This window comes from Antedon mediterranea, chromosome 8 (assembly GCF_964355755.1).
Source record: "Antedon mediterranea chromosome 8, ecAntMedi1.1, whole genome shotgun sequence".
NCBI lineage: Eukaryota > Metazoa > Echinodermata > Crinoidea > Comatulida > Antedonidae > Antedon > Antedon mediterranea.
The window spans coordinates 3,896,862-3,914,351 of NC_092677.1; the positions used below are offsets into that span (position 1 = coordinate 3,896,862).

Genomic DNA, 17,490 nt, shown 5'->3' on the forward strand with positions numbered 1-17,490 from the left:
TGAAAAAATGACAATGTTGTGGGTATCAGTGGCTGGATCTCAATAGAGATACAAAATAAAATAAGCACTGAAAAAAAATGACAATGTTGTGGGTATCAGTGGTTGGATCTGAATAGAGATACAAAATAAAATAAGCACTGAAAATATGACAATACTGAGGGATCTCAATGGAGATACAAAATAAATTAAGCGCTAAATATGACAATGCTGAGGATATCAGTGCCTGGATCTCAATGGAGACTTAAAATAAAATAAGCCAACAGCTAAATCAAAATGATCAAGTCAAACAGACACAAAAGTTTGCAGAGCTTTCAGACAACACTAGCCCTTCATTAGTGCAAGTACGTTGTTTTATTATAATATTTATATATATATATTCAATAGATTGTAGATTCCATGTTTTTCAATTCAAACTAAAACGAGCATACATCATTTAACATTCATGTTATTTGACAATCCATCTCATGTACATGAAACGTGGAAGAACTGCTCTAAATTTGTCTTTACTATTGAAAATATGTGACATAATACACAAAGTATTAGCAATCTATAGCTATAGAGTTACCAGACATTGAGAAATAGTATTATAGTATTACATAGCATGTATCTCTCTGTCTATGAAGAGAATGATTGCGGCATATATCTATGAGAATTGTGCGAAATGGAGTCATGGTTGCGGAAACTTTTATTTTACTCGCATTATTAATTTCAGCTTATAGCGAGTAGTTTTCATGTAATTTAAACTAAACAAAATTCAAGGGTAGATTGATTATTAAATACACAAATTGATAATATAATAATAAATTTGTTTCGTTTGTTTTGTAACAATAAGTATTAACATAGTCGTGTACAGTAGTTCACATGTTCCGTAACGTAACTATATTAAAATATTCTTTTAATATGTTATCAAAATATAAATTTAATTTGCGAATTTAAGTAGTTTATATTCTGAGGTCCTTACCATATAATTTCAACCATAGGAGTTATCAGGAATTGAATCCAGGTCTCTCTGTATGACTGACTGACAGTCAAGTGACTTAACCACTTAGCTACCTAACTCCTAATACTAGGGAAGATAAGGCGTCGTGGAAAGGAACTGGCCACCCTACCTCATAATGCTTTGGCTTTCAATGAGCTCCTAACAGCTCATTAACCTATGTTCAGAAATGAATACGGAACTTGCCTTAATATAAATAATAGTGTAAAGCTCTGTCTACACTATCAAACTTTATATGGCAAAAAAATGTGATGTGCCCATATAATGGACATGATGATGTCATATCACTACTATATTTGGGCATATCACTACCATATAAATCACTTTTTTGTCACATGAAGTTTGATAGTGTAGACAAGGCTTAATAGATTCTTTTAATGAAATGGAATTCCCATATGTTCTGACTCTCTGGCCAGACCATATTAGGAGTACACTTTGCTGGGTCCTGAAAGTGTCCTGTTAATAGAGGTTCTATTTATAGGAAGACTCATAACTCACTTGGATTATCAAATTCTTTATTTGTTTTTGGAATAACAAGATATATAACTTCCAAGAAAAGGTATTTATCATGTCTCCGTTAATAAATAAAAACATTAATATCATAGTCCCTCTAGAATACATGATAATCCAATCACCGTGATTTATAGACAGAATGCCCCCACCCAAAATGTTGTTGTTGTATGCCTTTTATAGTAAAAAATAAATACTAATGGTGAATTATAGTTTTCGAAGAATGTACAATTAATGTTCCATTACTTGATGAATGTTATTATTCCATTTCGTACATCTCATATGATTTTAAAATTATAGGGTTTTTTTTCTCTCCGTAGTACTAGTAAATCAATACTGCATTGGAAATGCGATGAAGGAACAAAAAAATAAGTAGTTACTTCAGTAACTGCAGTACACATTTTAATATTTTCAGTTCTTATTTATTGTTTTTAAGTTATTGTAAATGTATCTTCTTTAATTTCTTGAACTGTTTCTAAATAAATGTGGAATTAATTACAAAAATATACCTTATGACGTTGACATTTCTTTACTTACCGTATACGCCAGACTAAATATTTCACTAAGCCAATGTCACATTATATAGTTTAATCGATGACATCGTTTAATTTACAGTGTAATGGAATTAACATTATTCCTTGTCACAATTAATATAAATAACTGTCATTTCCCACAGGCACCTCTAGTGGTTAACTTGTCCAAAGTATCCATTATTAATTACTAAGCTTACGATGGCAAGTTTTATTCTCTTAAGTCAATACTACATCTTAAAGTATCTGCTGCATGACGCCAACAAATCACAATTTTTTTTTTAGAAAACAAATAATAATAAAAATAATAATAATAATAATAATTCCTGTATTTGTTCCAAAACAATTTTTTAATCAGGATATGTTAATGTAAAAAAATAAGTTATTTTAAGAAAGGTCGAACTTCTCCTTTAGGATATCCTTTTATGGGTCCCATGAGTAAAGTGTGGGGACATATTTAACTATAGAACACCCACTTCTTTGGATCATTTTTGCACAGTATTTCATGGTGTAAAGTTTGTAAATCTTTGCATTTCTTTGTGAATGAAATCTCATAGTGATAGTAAAAGAAAATAATATAAAGACTGAAGCCTGGCCTGTCTACAATATCAAACTTTGTGACAAAAACAATGTGCCCATATATATGGAAATGATGATGTCATATCATAATACAGTATTTGAGCATAATACTACCATATTTGAACACATCACACTTTTTTAGTTTGATAGTGTAGATAAAATTTAAAGTCATTTACTTTAGTTTTAGAGTACATTTGTGTTCACAGATCTGATAGCAGCACTCACTTACAATTTCTGGTATTACATATTTATTAAAATAGAATATTCAAATTAACTTCTCACCTGTATGCAAATGCATGTCACTTGGCCTTCATCATCAAGAGCACATTGTCTTCCAGGACTGCAGTCAACACCACGACATGCAAGCTTTTGTGCTCGATCTAAAAACGAATAAAAATGAAATAATCTATGCAAATGAGATAATTCAATATTCAAATGAGATAATAAAATATGCAAATTTTGCACATATTGAGTAAAAGAATTGGCGCGACCTGTATGATGCCACGTCATGAATGCGAAATATTGTAAAAGCGATTTGATTTACCGTACCGAAGCAGGTGTAAAAGACCCATAACCCTATTCAGTGGACACTTTCCCGTCAAACAAACAAGGTAGTATATTTTTAACGTTCCCGTCCAACACATTGTTTGGTCCCGGTGGCATGTCCTCTTAAATAGGATGTCTATCTATACATTTATTCATTTCATTTCAATGTCACATGCACATTCAGAGAGCAGACAAACAACTTTGATAATTTAATTTGGTGAGCAAAAATACTCTTGTCACAAGAATATTTTTGCTCAACAAATTAAATTATCAAAGTTGTTTGTCTGCTCTCTGATTATTTTTGTAAATGAATGCATGATATTTTGATACCAGGTATTATCATTTATCTGTGTGGATATGTTTCCAGTTATGGCATGGTCAAATGAAACTAACATATTCAACAATAAATAACATTACAGATTTATAGATTAGCAATTTCATTGAAATCTACTTCCTAGGGCACTACTATAAATGTTGTATTCCCATAAGGTATCTAGATATTAATACAACATTAAGGAAAAACTTGATTAATGAATTCCTCAAATTCATAGATAAATGTCATCAATAACATTTAAATACATGATCATTTAGAATATTCATATTTTAAATTAATAATGAATAAAATTGATTAATTGTTTATTACACTATGACTTTTATATTTCACAGATACTTGATACACTGATGGCTGCAGTAGTGTGAAATATAATTTCTTTTTATAAAACATTACGTTGCATAACTTTTCGCCCGCTCCTTTAAGCAGTTATATTCAAAAGAACGGAAACATTAGGAAATAGTTACCATGCGGTAGCTCATAGTTTACTACGGCTAAAAAATGGGTATTTGGAAACTCAGATTGGGCATGCGCACACCCCAAATCATGTCTGGGAAAAGAGCGTCTATGAAAACATTTGCTGATAAATATTGAGATAGTTTTTTGTTAGAAATATTTCTTATTACTGTATCAGTTATCATATTTTCCCCAGTATTCAGTTGAAAAAAATTAAATTTAGAAAGAAATTGAATGTTCACTGTGATCAAGCACTCTATGATAAAAATGTTAACTGAACTACCTATCATAAAATTGTACCATGTGACAAGTATTTTCTTTAAATAATGTCATAAACATCAGTAGACAATTTATGCAAATAAGTTAATTTTGCATGTACTGTGAGACCCCTCAATTGGGAGACCCATATTCAGGGAACAACCCCATTAAAGGGACATATAAGAGAAATATACTTTTAACACGACAGCCAACCTTATTCAGGAGACATCCATATAAGGTGACACTGTGTTGGGTGTCCCCTTAATAGGTTCTGTATTATGAGATTTATTTATTATTTTGTAAACTAGAAAATATTATAAAATGGCATTTCTGGCATTATTCATATTTTTCATTGTTCTCCTTAAGCTTAAAACAACAAGTTTGTCCTCTGTTGGTTTGGTTATAACTTTGTTTGACTTTGACCAATAAATCTAAATAAATTGACTTTAGCAGACACTAATTCTCCTTTCCAAACATATTAAACCATCAGTAAACATAGCAAAAGCTACATTTCAATATTGATTTCAGCCTGCTGTGTGCCCAAGAGCACCAGTGGGTCTACCAGGCTCTTCCTCCATGATAACAGTGCACACAAGAGTAACTTTATAGTCCTCATAAGTCCTCATTTAAACCCTAATCTTAGTATATACTTACAAAATAAATAAATATTTGTTATAGAAGAAGCCACTCTTGAGAGCTATTTACATCCATAGCATTATATTCTTGATTTCTTTTATGACTTAAGGGTTAAGTGTCTTAAGTAGATACTTGACTTAAGACATCAGATACCTCGCATCAAGGCAACTGGGTGTATTCAAAAACAGAAGTTCATATTTGTTGAAATAAATGTTAGGTAGTATTAGTAGCATGGGGCTCCTTATCCTTTTTCTGTTGTTTTTATTTACTTGTCAAATTACCTGTTATTTTTGTAGATGGTTTAATGTTACTGATTTACTACAGTAAAGGTTGTTTCACACTTGGATGCAAAGCAACAACGTAGAAACAGCGCAAGCGAGTTGACCAATCACAAGCGACAGTTTGGTTTCCATCTGGATGCAATGCAACAACGTAGAAACAACGCAAGTGAGTTGAAAGGTGGTTGACCAATCACAGACAACATTTGGGATGGTCCATCGCGTCGTGATTGGTCAAATTTCCTACAGACGTGACCTTAGGTCCTTGTGTTGTGGCCAAGTAGGAAACAACCTTTATAAATACTACAGAGATTATTGATATGTTCATCGGATAAAATAAATATGACTAGCAGACTGGTGTTGAATTACTTTTATATAAAAATTAATTTATTTGAAGTTAGTCTTCGCATTTTGTCCTACATAAACTTGTTTCTTTTATATAGTCTACACTATCAAACTAGTTTGACAAAAAAAGTGGTAGTGATATGTCACGTTAAGTTTGATAGTGTAGACAGAGCTTTACAGATCGTAAACAGCACATGCATTTAATATTTTTAAAACACCTGTTTATGTGTTAGGTTCAATAAAAACATTTTAATGTTATTTGTTTCCATCCAACGACAAAGATTTGATGGGTATCGATTTTTCAATCATGAACAGCATCTATTCCATCAATCAGTATCAGTCTATTCCTAGATACCTTACTTAAATTTTAAAATGTAAAATACTTCAGTTACTGCAGCTACTTTTTCCTGTTATGTTTATGCAACTAGCTTTTTTTGGGGGGGAGGGGGTGAGGGTGTTATTTCAATGACTTCCTCTTGAAAACTACTCTTGATTGCAGTGAAAAATTGCAGTATAATAATGAGTTGACATTGCAAAGATGTATTCAGAAAAACTGAAAATATTAATAGGTCATACACTACTGTGAAACTAAACAAGATCCCTGTGGAGAACATGGTTCATATTTATAAGTTATTAATTCCATTTTTTGTTCAAAAAATTGGTTCGAAAAAAAAAATTATTTACTAGAAAAAAACTTACTTAAATCAATATTCAAAAGAATTTTCAGTGAGTTCAATTTAACCCTCATTTTGTCTTTTTGTAAGTGAAATCATTATTTTTGTTGAAACTGCCTAATTCAAAGTCTGATTTTAATTATATCTTCATTTTTCATGTTTTTGGACAATACTTAAAAAAAAAATTGAATTTAATTTTTTTTTATAACAGAAACACAATAATTATGCCTAAAAAAACAGATTTTAAAATCTAAATTACTGATAGTGATATTACCCCTATTGTAAATAGATAATTGAAAGCAGGGCTCTTTTGTTAATTTATCTCCTTCATCACTATACCATCTTAATCATATAAAACTAGGTATTAAAGGCTAAGTAAACTGCTGTGAGGCAGTAAAGCAAGCGTATTACCAAGAAAGTCCAACTCAACCAATCCAATGATTAAAATAGAGCAGTAATGGAGAAGATGGTACTTTTGATAATATTAAGTGTTATCATGGAGTACTCCATGGTGTTATCTATGCCTGGGGTGTATTAAGAAGACCTAATGATTTACATGTTAAAGAACAAAACAATTAAAGGATTTAGATCAGAAGTTAATGGGATAAGTTCCTTGTCACTGACTTGATTAGTATGATTAACGATAAACTCTATGTGGCCATTTATTTTATTTCTTGTTAATAATAAAATATTAAGTTAAATTGTTTTATTTATTTATTCTTTTGACTAGATTACATTTTCAGTAACATCTATACCCTCTGTAGCTAGGTTGTTTTACAGCCAGAGTTCTCTTTTACACAACAAGTTCAAAGGCAAAAATTGTTAGGCTAGTTAGGCCCATATACCATCACTTTTGCATTTGGTATCTAGCTTGAAAAGTTCACATCCAAACCCTCAAACCTCCCCTGCCTACTTGATGAATGAATGGGCAAGTTATTTTATATGATTTATAAAGTAAATTAATTAAAGTAAAAGAAAATTCAGATAGAAATGAAAGGCTATTTCTGAACGCTTTTGATCCCTTGAAGTTATGCATACAATTAGATAAAGATGAGCTAAACTATAATACGGAGGTAGATACCTGATCAGATGAAAGCCTATTTATAAATACCTTTGAACCTTTGAGGTTATTTAATCCTAATTAGATTTGGTTACAACTTTTTTTTTTAAATGATAGATTATGGGAAATATGCTTCAGAATTGGTTTTTTAGAATTATGCCAGATTATGCTAGATTTTAGAAATTATACCTAGAATAAAATACTAGATACCAGATTGGTCAAATGCTAGATAGCATAAATAATGCTAGATTTGGCCACTATGGAAGGCAGTGAGAAAGAGAGCAATATTACTTTCGTGAAGTGCAGTAGGCCTACATATTGAAATTTAATTTTGTACAATCTTTTTAAAAGAATCACAAGTTGTTCAATCTTGCATTATAAATGGGTATGAGAAGACTTGTTAAAAGATCCACAAGTTGTTGGTGGATGGGACTTAAACATTTCTTAAATTTGTCACATCAAAGTTAATGTGACAAAAAAATGTGATGTCATATCACTACCATATTTGGGCATATTACTGCCATATTTTGGCACATCACATTTTTTTGTCTAAACTAGTTTGATAGTGTAGACAGCGCTCTAAGTGGTCTAATAACAGCATGAATTTTGTTGTAAATTTTAATCCGAATAAGATAGAGAGATGTCTTTATGTTCAATGGAATGTTAATGATGATGTAGACTGAATTCAGTATAGATTTCTATTGAGTATTAATCTCAAGAGCTTTACTGAGATCTTACTTGGATTCTTTAGAAGCCTCTTCTTATCTGTGTCACTTTTTGATCTCTCAGATCGCGCATCCTACAACAACAAAGAGAAAATGAGCATACATTAGTATAAATTTGATTTGATAATATTTTTATATAATGTAATTATTGGTGGCGCTGCACTGTAGCGACACGGCCTTTCCAATTGAATTGAATTGAATTACACTATACTTTAGATTGCTTTAGTGAAATAATTACTGAATTGTACATTTTTTACATCAAAATTAATGTACTTTTTATTTTATTGACTCCCAATTTATTTTCTTGCTATAGCAAAAATTATCCACTATCGTTTTTCACCTTCTAGGGAGTCACCAGACATGTTATTTCATTAGGTTAAACTACCTAACTACTGAAAAAAAATCTTCATGGTTTTTATAGCAGAATTTTGCCAAATTTTGTATTAGACCATTTTAAGTGAAATTCATGTTTTTTTGTCTTGATTTCTATTAAAAATATTTGATTATGTACAATTAACCAGATATTATATTTAGAATTCATGCCTGTACATGAGCTTTAACACTATGTGCAACCCATAATTAGAGACACTCCTTATCCTTTAAATAGGAGTTGTATCTTTGATTTACTATAGTTCATTATGATATTGTGTAAAAAGACAGGTGCACTTTTCCATTGTGAATAGCATTATCAATTTCATGGTCACGTTAAAGGTCAAAGGCCACAACAGTTATCACCAAAAAGGAATATATTTGGAATTAGTTGACAATACCTAATGAGAATTAAATCCCAACAAACATATTGATATCGTTAGAAGAAACTCTGATATTTACCAACTCTCATCCTGATTGTTATCTCTGCTGATTTATAATCAAATTGATTATGAACAAACACAGACCGGGGATCTGTTCTCATCCTTCCGCTAGGCTTAGCATTAACATCTCATCAATTAAGCTCAAAGATTTTAAATGGGATTTTGTAAATGGCATTTCACAATATAGAGTTATTCAATCAGAAGATGCTTTTGAACCTACTCAACGTTTATCTATTTTGTTTGAGAATTGATGTTCAATCAAATTTATGCAACGAACGCATCATGTGACGTTATCAGACGTTATCAAACTACACAAGTAGTCACAATTTTTCTTCGTGATGTGGTATTTTTGAGCATTTTGTTTCATTCACACTGTTTTATTCCAATATCAAATATATACAGTACAATATAAAACAACCAGATCCAAGTGGGGACCAAGGTTTCTACATCTTTAAATAAGTTTATTTTTTATGTTTTTTTATTTTTATTTTGTTATGTTTCAATCTACAGGTATATTAAGTTAACCAATTTGTATAGTGTAAATTTAACTACGACTAAAGCTTTAAAAAAATTGCTTTGTACAGCCCTAAATTGTATTAGTTTTTTAGTTCATCATTATTTTATTTTTATTAACATTTGATCAATCATAGTAATTGAATGTATATTAAAGACATCAAAAATAATAATAAATGGTGGGCGTATGATTTTAGAGTTAATAGAGTTTATTAAGGAGAGGTTGAATTGTAAATTGCGATAAAGCTTTATTCTTGTAATATTTTTGCAAATAAAAAAAAAATGGTATACAAATCGAAGTATGACTAGATATGGAAGTATGACAAATATATTTAAAATCATATTTTAACGCTTTTACAATGTTTAAAAATCTTTTTCATACTTTAAAAAATTGTCAGGAAAAATGAGAGGCAGTTACAAAAAATAGCTGGATCATACCAAGGGGAATTTTAAAGACCTTGATAATCCCCAGGGTCCAGGAAGGTCAAGGTTCAACTTAAATAATCTCTGCTTAACATTCAAAATAGGAAACAGCCCACTTCCAATTTTAACATCAGAATTCAGCGATCAGATATAAAACATTTTTCGTACATTATATTGACACAGAAAACAGGTGTCTACACTGTGTCAAAATCCTAATCAAATAACCCCAGTAATTAATTTTTGTTCATTTGATGTGGAAAATATGCAGCCTAGTCTCTTCAAAGATCAACTACAAAATCATGATTACCTCCTTTTCAGGGAAGTTATATGTAAATTTCTTTTTAATCAATGATTATTTAACTGATGTTTTTGTCAATGTATTCCTTATCTAATGAATGCAAGATAAATGTATAAAACGTTTCTAAATTTAACTAAAGTATTTAATTTAAATTTGACATTCTTTCCTTCATTTTAATCAATCACTTTGTTTTGAATCTTTAACACTTAGTTCGTTGACATGTTAACGTCTTGAAAATTAAAAAGTCAGATTTTTTACTTATATGGATGTATTGCCTAGAATAACTAAAGCACATGCTGACGAATGTTATTAGCAACTTATATTTTAAATATTTCTTTTTTTACCCACTTTTTTTTTCAGATTCCAATTTGACCTCGATTAACCAACACTCTTAAAATTCCAGACTTAATTTTGTAGATGGTAAACATAAAGTAAATGTAAATTTATTACATTTCTCAATTTTTTCAATTTTCTTCAAATAGTTTTCTTATGCCTTCAGGTTACAAATCATCAATGAATTTACTCATGTGATTAATAACTAATATTTATATGTAATTTAATGGCTCCAATCTGTAGTCTTACTAATTTATGGTATGCGTTCTGTAATTTGTGATACAGATCATGTTCTAATGAATTTAAAGGTTTTATAGTATTTAATATACTTTGCCTCAGCTCTTCTTACTTTAATAGGTCTCTACAGTAACTACACTTTTTTAGGTAATCATACACACTGTTTATTGGAATTACATCGTAAAAATGTAGGATCGTCCACACATGGCTGTGTGTGAGGTACAGTAGTACACCGGGGTAACCCTCTACTCATCTCAAAAGACAAACTTATATGTTCTTTAAAGTTCACACAAGCATTTTCTGTATAGGCCTAATGCACTGAGGACTATATACTATAATGTATTAACCTATTTTAATGTTTATTTTTGCTTAAAATATGTAATGTATTAAATAACCTTGTATTTCTTGAGGCTAAAGATAATAAGATAAATATTCAGTCAATCAACAAATCCAAATACTGCTTTTCAAAATTCTTACTAAATACATCAAATAAATCAGTTACTATTTCTTCCAGAAAAATAAATCTAGTTACAGAAAACTGATTAAAATTTAATTATATTTGTTAATATTTGTGTTTGTAATATATCACACATCTGTACATGTCCCCTAGGGCATCACTGCTTGATTTACGAGTATCCGCTGGTATCTATTTATATTTATTTAATGTCAAAGAAAATTAATAACAGGAATAAAGGGGTTAAACAGTAGTTTCAACAAATGCTGCCATTTTTGTTTAAATTTGCAAGAAGCTTAATCTTCAAAACTTAAAGATTCTAAAATGTAGGGCAGTTTTATACATAAACAAACTTGTTTTGCTTTAGTTGCCCCTGACCATTGTGCTTTGTTTCTGTTCTGTATCTGTTTATTAGTCGAATAAATAAATGAAATGCAAAATATGACTCCAAAAAACAACTAGAAATTCTGATAAAATCTTATAATTTGATTATCGTGGCTAAATTATGAATAACAAAGAAGATTAGAAGGATAAAACAAATGACATTCAATTGATTTGGAATTTGATAATTTTTTCAAAGCATTAAAAATGTTATTAGAATTCGTTCAAAATACAATAATTCAAAATCAATTACGGTATAGTCTTTGACAAAAATATTCTACATTTTGTTTATGGATACAAAACTACATTAGAAAACAATGCATAGGAAAATGCATAGGAAAATGCATAGAAAATGCAATGTTGGGACTTCAGTTGAAAGGGGAATAATTTGGAAAACTACAATACAAAGATGTAACATTAGGTTAAGTTCAGTATTTATTGAATTTAATTGTTCATCTCTTGGCCTTTCTCCCTCATTAAAAACCTGGATCCTTTCATACATTTTTATACTATTTAATTAACTAGAACTATTTTAATATTGAATATAAAAGAATAGAAAATATAACTTTAGTGATTTACAAAGGTACAAGAACATAAAATTCCTCAAACTTTACATTTTTTGTTTACAGTTACTACTCATCTCCTTAATTGAATGATATATCTAATGATTTGTGACAATCATAATGTACAGTGAGGTAGTGAGAGTAAACATATTTGTTTATTCAATTTAATTTCCATATAGTATTTATTTTTACCAATATTCTATTAACACTAAATCCTTTTTTCAGAGAAATATTTACCATATGTGAAACTGTGAATAATATTCATTACAACAAACATTCATGATTAAGTTTCATAAAGCTCTGCCTACACTATCAAACTAAGTGTGAAGTGTCCAAATATGGTAGTGATATGCCCGAATATGGTAGTGATATGCCCGAATATGGTAGTGATATGACATCATCATGTCCATCACATTTGTTTTATCACATAAAGATTGATAGTGTGGACAGAACTTAAACATTTATTTCAGTATGAGTTTAATTTTGATAAGTGATCAGCGGAAATGTACGATACCTCAGGATTTCTGAACATAATTCATATCAGATGAACATTGCTAGAAAAGAATTATTTATTTTTTTTTCATTTCCGTTAGAGGAGATAACTGAGACTATTTTAAACAAAAATAGAGTAACTGGATATGTATTATCTTGTTCTTACTCATCTAAATAAATATACCGAAGTTAGATAATATACACAATTCTAAAAATGGATATTAGTTCATCAAAAAGAGATTTAGTTTAAGTATTAGAATTCAATTTAATTTCAAGTTTCCTCCAAAGCAGTTTTATATTACTAGACGGATTTGTAGATATGATAATATACATGAAAACCAATATTGTATAGATTATCTGTACAATCACCCAGCCTAGAGTGATTCTAGACTACCCTCCTAAGTACTGGTTCAGGCCACCCTCTTATGTCATCATCATGAATGACCGAGCAAACCCTACAATTTAGAATAATCATCGCAATAGATTCTAGACTAACCCTCCTAGTACTTGTTCAGGTCACCCTCTTATGTCATCTACTTGTCATGGATGACCGAGCTAACCCTACAATTTAGAATAATCATTGCAATAGATTGCTATTGTTATCATTGTACCATTATTAGATATAACAAGGGCTGTCATCGCCATACATTAAACAAAAGCTGTTGGGTAACTTTCACTGTACTGGGAATTTGTCTAAAGCTCTGTCTGCACTGTCAAACTGGACATGATGATATATATCATATCAGTACCATATTTAGGTACATCACACTTTGTTTTGATAGTGTAAACGAAGCTTAATTGGAACTATTAAATACATTTTAAAGATTATTATATATTGTATTATTATTATTAAAAACATGAAAAATAACAAGAAGAAGTTTTAACTTAAACACAATAAACAGTTCTACCCAAACTTTGAATATTGTTTGACTATTTATTTTTTGTAGTACAAGATATATGTCTACATTTTTTGATAGGTAAATATTTTATTTTGATACAATTTTTTGTCAAAGTGAATATTATGTGACATTAAAATGGCTCATTTATTCTTGTGAAAACTGTATTAAATTTTTGATCAGTGTGGGATATATCTTTCAACCCAATAGTTTGTTTATGATGTTGTTCAATCTCAAGTTTTTCATTTTTTTCTAATCTATTATTCATAACATACAGTAATAGTGAATTTATTTACTACATGCATGGCTGAATGTCTATGCTACAATAAATCCTTATTAAATTTAAGATTAATTAGATTAACTTGTGTGATGAAATGGATTATTAATATAATATTATGGTAGATTAGAAGGATTAAACAGTGTACAACACAGATTATATTAAGTTAGATGAGAGGGGATTACTGTACTAGAGTATTGTTGATCAAATTGATTAAACGTCTAAATAGCATAGATGTGATTATACAAATGCAAGTAAAGTTCAAAAGGATTATCAAAGTGTGTTAATCCAGACAGATTAATAGAATCAAGGGAATTATGAACAATATTATCAATAATACATAGCAGATAGTGATTACCAATATTGAACATTGTACAAATTTTAGAAAATTTACTCTTTCACCTGTTTTTGTAAATTAAGCTTGGTTCCCACTAGAAAGTAACGCAAGGACGTAAACGCAACGCAAGCGTTTTAACCAATGACAAGCGAAGTTATAGACAGTTAGTAATCACAAGCGAATAAGCCATCGCTTGTGATTGGTCAATTCACTTGCGTTGCGTTACGTCCTTGTGTTGCGTCGCTATGGGAACCACGCTTTATTTAGCAACATTTTGTTGGTAATCATACACATTGTTTAGTTCAGTATCTAAATAAAATCATATGTTATTGCATTTTTGTTGATGTAGTTGCTGCAGTAGAATTTTGAAATGAAAATATGCCTAATAAACATGGATTTGATGTTTGATAGACAGTAATAATATAGCAAGCTAAAATTCTTCAAAATATGATGCTTCAAATAGATATTCATAAAAAAAAGAGTAAAGATATTTGTATTTCTTATTTATCGAAATTAATTATTTGAAATTTGATACTTACCTACCGTATTTAAGTATCTTATTAATTTATATTTTTGTAATAGTTTAGGAAAGAAAGAAAATGTTTACGTTGAACGTAACAACAAATAGTACATAAACTTTTATAATATTAGCTCCAAAAACTTTATTGTATTTAAAAAAATAAAAATGACATTTTGAAACAATTAAAAAAAAGTATATAATTGTAATTATAGATTCTAGCTACTAGATGGAAAAAGAATACACATTTAGAAAGAAAAAAATTAGGAAAATGGAAAAATAATACAGGTCTAAATAAAAAAAACAATTTAGAAAGAAAAAAATTGTAATAAAAAAACAAACTTTATGTGACAAAAAGATGTGATGTGCCCATATATGGACATGATGATGTCATATCACTAACTTATCTGGCCACATCACACTTTTTTTGTGTAGACAGAGCTTTAGGCTACTACAGCAGCTAAACTCCTACAGTAATCTTCTACTGATTTTAAAACCTAGGTTTAGTTTAGATCAATGATATTATATCACTATAAGGGAAGTACTTTTATAGAGTGTTAGTGATTATTAAACTTCCCTCGATGAGTTCAATTTAAAAGTGTCCGTATGACGCTCTGTTACTTGTGACTAACACTTTAACAGGTAAATAATTTAAACATTCATTGAGCAATTTATTTGTCATAGAAAGCTAACATATGACAGGCAGTGATGGTACTTTGCTATAAAGCTCTGTCCACACTATCAAAAAAGTGTGATGTGCCTAAATATGGTAGTGATATTCCTAAATATGGTAGTGATATTACATCATCATGTCCATTATATGGGCACATCACTTTTTTTTGTCACATAATGTTTGATAGTGTAGACAGAGCTTTAGAGAAATAATCGTATTGAAAATGAATGGTGTATTGAATCCACAGCTATGAACTAAAAACTATCATTTGTAAATATGATATCTTTACTACTAGAGAATATATCTCAATAAAACTAAGATATCTCTATTTAAAACTTAAGATGTATCTATTTTAAACTATCTTTATTTAAACTAGTATATCTCTATTTGAAATTAAGATATTTCTATCTAAAATTAATTCATCTCTATTTCTAACTAAGATATCTCTCTTTATTATATTAATGATATCCTATATTTCAAACTAAGATGTCTCTATTTTCCAAAAAAATGACAGGCAAACCATATACGACCCTGGCATTAGAAAGCATTTAACCAATTTAAATTCTATCTATCTAATTATAATTTTTTTGTTTGTAAAAATATAGAATAAAGTATAAATTATGTATATTATTACCTCTTTAAGTCAATCCATACATTATGCACTATTTCCATCGTACCACAAATTAATTTTTTCGATTAATACACTCTAAAATTATCCTGCTATATATCATCATATTAATTGGAAAAACTCATTTTTGTATTGACCTCGATAAACTTTCATATTTATTTTGAAATTATGATTTCTAACCTTGAACCAAATTAATATTGAACTTTGAAAAGTCATAATTATGCCGCATCACAAAACTCTTTGATTTTATTTATCTTTATATATTACACGGATGATCTAGGGCAGATTGGTATTAGTCACCAAGATGAAGGATCGAACATTGTTAGTGCGTGGAACTACACAGCACGCTAGCCATAACACTTAAACTACCAAACCTGAATTTGTCATTGAAATTCTATGAATAATGCTTTGTCAGCCAAGTTCATCTTTTCAATCATTTTGTTTCAATGCATGTTTTGAATATAGTTAAACTCTGATTCAGCATGATGTGGAAATATTTTAAAAAAAACCATAGAAAAGTAGTGTTACATTTTAACATTTTGCGAAGTTTTATTTGATTGAGTGTTTAAACTATTGTGTTGCCACTGTTTAAGAAACAATCCATGTTTTGGTCAAATCCATTTTTATTAATATTCAATTTTGTTTTTTTATCCTTTTATCGTACAATGTACATACATATATATTTTTGTATTTTTATTGTTATTTTACTGTTTTATTAGCAAGTTTTAAAGAGTTTTTATGCATGTTTTTCATCTTTTATTTTCTAAAAACAGGACCATATTTAAAACAGGTGCTACATCTATACCTGATGTGTTTTTATCCTGCATAAATATGTTTTAAATTTGAAAAAAAATTGCATACAATTTAGTACATATACATACATATATGGGGACACTTTAATTCTATTAATTTCAACTTTATTGTATATAAAATGTAGGCTACTCCAATCTGCAGACAGCCAGTTACTGTCGTAAGTAACACTGTTACGGCAACTCAAATTCAGAGGAATTGTATATACATATTTATTTATAAATGAGGGTGGCCTATCAAGTCTAGTGAAGGTAAAACATATAAGTATCAAACATTACAATATAGAATAATGATATTAAAGAGACACTTTGATTGCTCCTAAACTTTAGATAATCAGTTATCTTTTTCTTTTTCCAGGAGTTTTACAGTTCTTTTACTTAAAAAAAAAAGATGAATATGTAAGTAAGTAAAAAGAAAAATATTTACCAAAACATTTTATGATGCCTAAGAGATTTGTGATGATATGTCAGGTTAATAAGGGCCTGTTTCTATTGAAAAATAAAAAAAGAACGGTTTTTTGGAAACCGGTTTCGGTTGTTGTTTATAAATAAAGATCGCGTTGCAGCTCAATTTTTACTCCAATAAAACCGGTTCCGTCCATGTGCGTTCGTTATGAATGACGTCATTATATACACCACAATGCAGTTCGTTAGGCGGAAGCGCGATTTGATCGAGGTCATGTTTACTTTTTTTCGCATAGCGCGATCCCCAAGAAATAGCATCCATTTCATAATAGAAGGGGGAATTATACCTGAAACGTTATTGTGGTCCTTGGTTAAAGTATAGGTACGTCGCACCCTCTGATATTGTCAAGTTGAACTCGTCTATTTTTCACACGCTTTACAATATTCTTAAAAACATGTAGGCGCGGCCTATAATACGTGAGTCTTTCTTCCGACTCCCGACAAGTCCCCTCATCTT

The 17,490-nt window shown here is 29.7% G+C and overlaps 2 protein-coding genes across 2 annotated transcripts in view; one reads left to right on the top strand and one right to left on the bottom strand.

The window, feature by feature from the left end:
• Positions 1-17,490, top strand: part of LOC140056460 (palmitoyltransferase ZDHHC23-like) — a 94,643-nt gene that overhangs the window by 16,494 nt on the left and 60,659 nt on the right. The gene's annotated exons all lie outside the window — the stretch shown is intronic.
• Positions 1-17,490, bottom strand: part of LOC140056461 (follistatin-related protein 1-like) — a 32,953-nt gene that overhangs the window by 11,664 nt on the left and 3,799 nt on the right. Inside the window, exons 3-4 of the mRNA XM_072101828.1 lie at positions 7,939-7,999; positions 2,899-2,996 (exon numbers count right to left, since the gene is read on the bottom strand). Of these exons, the coding sequence (XP_071957929.1) occupies positions 2,899-2,996; positions 7,939-7,999 (159 nt within the window). The remainder of the gene's footprint in view (positions 1-2,898; positions 2,997-7,938; positions 8,000-17,490) is intronic.